Genomic DNA, 4,845 nt, shown 5'->3' with positions numbered 1-4,845 from the left:
GGCGGCTGGGGCGCTCGCAGTGTATGTGTAGGTTTTGTTCCCCCGTAGGAAAAACACTCTCCGCCCCGTGACAACGAGCTGGGAAAGCCCGCTCGGAAGTGCCACACGTCGGGGATGCTGACTCCCAACGGCAAAGAGTACGCCCAAAAAATCCCGGTGAGTCGGCGGCGCTGGGCAGAGACAGGTGAAAGGGGATTTGGGGGCCCGGAAAGGGACTCTGCGGGTCACACTGGCTCCTTTCTCCCCCCTGAAGAAATGGGAAAATACTCCTCGTCCTGTCAGAGCCCCCAAATGTCTTACCTGTCGTGCTGCAATGGTCCATCGCTCCGGTCAGGCTGGAGATAGGCAGAGCCGGTTTTATGCCTCCAGAGATTGGTTCATCAACCATTTGGATAGAAGAAGCTTGTAAATTTTCACCCCAAACAGCTGCACATCACAGGGGTATTGCATATGAATCAGTAGTTTGTTGAATTCTAAGAGTTGTATATGGATACCTATTCTTGGATTATACTTATTTTTATAATAAGTTTATTGTAGTAGTACTTCATCAAAGTGACTGACTGACAGACATCCTTTGATTTTGTTGTGGCAGTATCTGTGAAATAGAAACTTAGAAACTTGTGCATGTGGCAGAGAATTTAAATTAATCAGTGTCACTGCAAAATACAAAAACCAATCAGGAAAAAGAAATGGCAGTCATTATCTCTGAATCGTTAGTTGGGTAAGGGAAAAAGAATGCCTAAAATGGTTTAGACAGTTGTAATGGCAAAGGGGAAAAAAATCGTTATTAGTGTAGAGAAAAGCAGGAAGAGTTTCTTCAGAGAAAAAACAGATTGTAAAGTCAGGGATAGAGCAATGGAGAAAAACTTTGCCTCTAGGAGGAGACAGACAAAGACAAATGTTAACGTTTTATTCTTTGGTCGTGGTGGTGAGGAGCTTCCCCCAAGATGTCCAGAAGGTCCCCTGGAAGGGGAATGGGAGATGAGACACTGCTCACACTAGCTGAAAACAAGACAAATGCAACTTCTGGGGGTTATTATATATAAGCAGAGAGACAGAGTGGCCCTTAAATTTAAGTACTGAATTGCAGATGTAAATCTTAATCCCACTGAGATTTCACAATGAGACTGTATATAAGCATATTCATACGATCTGCCACAAAGTAACAGACATATTCCTTATGGTTTTAATTTATAAGAGAGAAGAACTAACTCACTTGATACTGAAACTTTTGCAAGCCTGGAAAGAACCACTTTCCCACTTTAACCAGCATATTGAGCACCATCAAGAGCTACCTGATGACAGCCTTAGCAAAGCTAAGCAAATCAGCAATATGGTACATGAGCTGAAGACTGGAGTCGAGAAAGTAACAGAAAAGGCAAGAATTTCAAAATAGCTTTTATTTATACTAGTTATGTGGCATGATGGGGGGGGGGGGGGCAATGTCTGCTTTCCCATGGGCTTGGAGGCTCTCATCCCCCAAAATGCTGGACTTTGTTACAGATAAAGGCATCTTTCTGTCAAAGGATGTGACTTAGTTTATGGATTGGCAGGTACGCAGATGGCATTATAGGTGTCCATATCTGTTAGCAATATTTTATTCAATATGAAATATATGAAATAAAGACACAAATACAAAGACTAGAGCCTTTTACAGCTTCATATATGAGCCAGTAATGACTTGACTTTTCTATGGCAGTGGGTAGATCATGATAAATGCTTAATATTTAAGTTTGATTTGGATTTACATTCTAAGTATTTCAAGTATCACTGTTGTCTGCTGCAAAGAGTTGCTTCCTAAGGCAACAATTTTATGCTGGGATAAGTTCTGCAAGACAACACTGGCATTGCTTAAGTCTGATGCCAGTCACAGAATAATTTCAAAACTCCATTCCAAATTCTGGCAGATCGTGTATGAATTACTGGATGTGATTTTTTTGTTACTTCCAATTCTGTCTTCTCAATGCTAGCTAGAAGTCCTGACCTTTGTATTTCTTGTGTATTCATATCTAAACTTATTTGTAGTTTTGGCTAAACAAACAAAGGCTGTGTGCCCATTCTCTGAAATGGCCACACTGCCAAGGTGTCCATTTCACTAAAAAAGTGATTGATCAACTAGTATTTTACACTAGTAGATCACCTTTCAGCTTTATGGACACAAGTGAAGAATACAAGATTTAAAATGATAAGCAGCTCATCACTAGAATAGGTGGATATGTACCCTGCTCCAAAATGCAGCCCTGATTAGGGTGACTCAGAGTTACAAATGGAAATTCCATCTTCCAAATACAGCCATGGTTCTGGGTTAAAATGGTCTAAAAGTTCAGAAGCGCTCAACCTCAAACCTTGACCTTTGCTTCATCATGTAGCTGAAGCAAGCCATCAAACTCTAAAATAGCTACACACTTCTAGTATATTTACCTAACTTATTTTTTCTAAAACACCTTTGAAGGAATTACTAAGAAGGAAAGCTTTGAAGTATTGACCTCACTGTACTATGGACATACCACAGGGTAGAAATATAATTACAAAAATTAAGCAAACTATGAAAATGCATTCCATGGTTTGCAGCTGTGTTTTTTCTGTAAGCCAGAAAAATTCTAAGCTTGCTTCTGTTTTGAGGCTCCTACTCTGAGACATGACCACAGTCTGCAGAGTTCACCATGTTAAACAGAACTGGTGGGTGCTCACATTAGAAGCTTCCCTTCACAAAAGTCATTAAAATATATGGCTAAAGCATCTCAAGATTGATTTGCTATAATACTTCAAGAGGAAATAATAGTTACCAAGAAGGTGTTCCTCTACCTAAAATCAGATGGAGTTACACCACAGTATTCATTCCTAGTATATCAAATCATTTCAGTCTAGCCTAAAGGTGGTATAGATACCATAAGGATAAAAAGACCATGTTACTCTATGTAAGGAGCTTTACATATATCTTCAATAAGTATGTGAAAGATGGGGAGTAGCACAGCCCAACATAGTGATGCCTCAGTTGACTTCTGTACTACTGTTTTAAAGATTTGGTTTATGTGTAGTTACAAGTTGTACTTCTTTTCCTGTTTTCAATACAGATGCAGTCAATGGGGATCATCAGCAATTCATTAAACAGAATGGCATCATCTGAAGGCCCTGGTTTATCAATTAGTAATGAAGCAAACATGATGAGTGACTCTGACTTCATTCACTGTTTCAGGAGAGATTCCAATAAAGTACAAAGCTACTTAAAAATTCTCAAATGTAGGATTATGCCAGAAAATAGTTGTTGAGCTGCAATCCCTTGACAAGTAGTGTTCAGCATGTTGTTGCTAAAGATAAAAAAGTATCTTATAAATTATCATATTTATAGTAATTTTAATAGCAAAGTGGTTTTTAAATCCTTTGGCAGCTACTTGACACACTTGACCAATGCAGATGAAATACTAAATAAATCATCATGTGTGTATGTGGGTTAATGCACCAGATAAAAGAGGAGTACTCTAGTAGTAGATAAATAAATGTCCTTGCACATTACACTGTTACAGACTATATTATGGCTGATTCACACAGTTTAGATATATACATAGAATCATAGAACCATAGAATCATAGAAAGGCTTGGGTTGGAAGGGACCTTAAAGATCATTTAGTTTGAACCCCACCCCACCATGGGCAGGGATGCTGCCCACTAGATCAGGTTGCTAAGGACCCCAAATCACATTTGCCTAGCAGTAGGATGGTGCTGATGGCTGTGCATAGAACAAATCTTCTTTGCATTCAGATCCTAAATGAGCCATTTGAACAAGCAGTTATAATCAACATGGATTTATCTTTAATATTCTTTACTGTTTCATCCCTGAATGCTTTTTTCTGGCCTTCCCTGATCTTGATGGTTGCTGACAGTAGCTGGAGCTCAGGCAGCCAAGATTGGAGAGTAAAATGCTGGTGATTATTTAATAATGATACAGAATTTGGGCTTGAGAAACTCAGCAGGGAAAGATTTCAAAGAAGCATTTACACAAACCAGAGTAACAACCTTTTCACTTGCATCTTCATAACTGCCAATATCCTCAGATATCTACTGTCTGGTAGACAGCTGATGCACTTTTACAGCTAGAAGCTGTGAGTGTTCACAATTCACATCTGGTCCCTGCTGTGCTAGGTATGGTAGAAAGGCAAGGGGTTACATCGTGCCTGCCTGAAGAAGTTACTAGCTGCAGTTCCTTAAGCAGTAAGATACTACAAACACATAAAGAAATAGCAGCATTCATGTGCAAATTTTGAGAAAATTCTAGAAACAAAACACAGCTCCAAAGAGAGCAAAGGAAGGCTCCTTTGGGCAAAAAGACAGAGCTAGAGGGGAATGTCCACTCTGCCTGCATCTATCTGCCATCACAGAGGATGTAGTAGCAATTAATAGCTGTAGCATTTATCCTGTCACCTAGCCCCGGGGTACAGCAGCCTGCTGGTGGTGTGTGTCCTGTGCCATGGCTCCCAAACACTGGAGCGGGGCGAGAGTGTGTTCACTGAGACAAACGGTGCTGGGGTGTAATCCCACCCCGGCCTGGCAGAGACACAACAGCTACCCTGCATCAGAGAGGAGAGGACACGAGAGGGGGAACTGGGTGAAGAGGCTGAAGGTGGGACACTCCATCCCGGACCCATCCCATCCCATCCAGCCCCGCGGGGCAGCGCCCCGGGCTGACTCGGCACCACGGACGGGACGCGCTCCTGTTCCTGTGGCAGGTGGCCGTGTCCCCACGGGCAGGTGGCCGTATTCCCATGAGCAGTTGGCCATGGCCCCATGGCCCTGCTTGGTGACTCTCAGAGCGAGTTGCAAGGCAACTCAGAAATCAACCATAATGAT

The 4,845-nt window shown here is 41.6% G+C and overlaps 1 protein-coding gene across 1 annotated transcript; it reads left to right on the top strand.

Moving 5' to 3' along the window:
• Positions 1 to 48: 48 nt before the first annotated feature.
• LOC103810242 (prolactin-like) lies at positions 49 to 3,269 on the top strand (the record flags this gene model as incomplete). The annotated part of the gene is made up of 3 exons (XM_009083138.1): positions 49 to 156; positions 1,199 to 1,378; positions 3,075 to 3,269. Coding segments are annotated over 3 exons (483 nt in total), but the record flags the coding sequence as incomplete, so codon positions are not given.
• Between the last annotated feature and the right edge of the window lie 1,576 nt (positions 3,270 to 4,845).

The sequence above is a fragment of the Acanthisitta chloris genome, unplaced genomic scaffold, assembly GCF_000695815.1.
Source record: "Acanthisitta chloris isolate BGI_N310 unplaced genomic scaffold, ASM69581v1 scaffold34199, whole genome shotgun sequence".
Classification (NCBI taxonomy): Eukaryota; Metazoa; Chordata; class Aves; order Passeriformes; family Acanthisittidae; genus Acanthisitta; species Acanthisitta chloris.
This window is presented reverse-complemented; position numbering and strand designations above follow the sequence as displayed.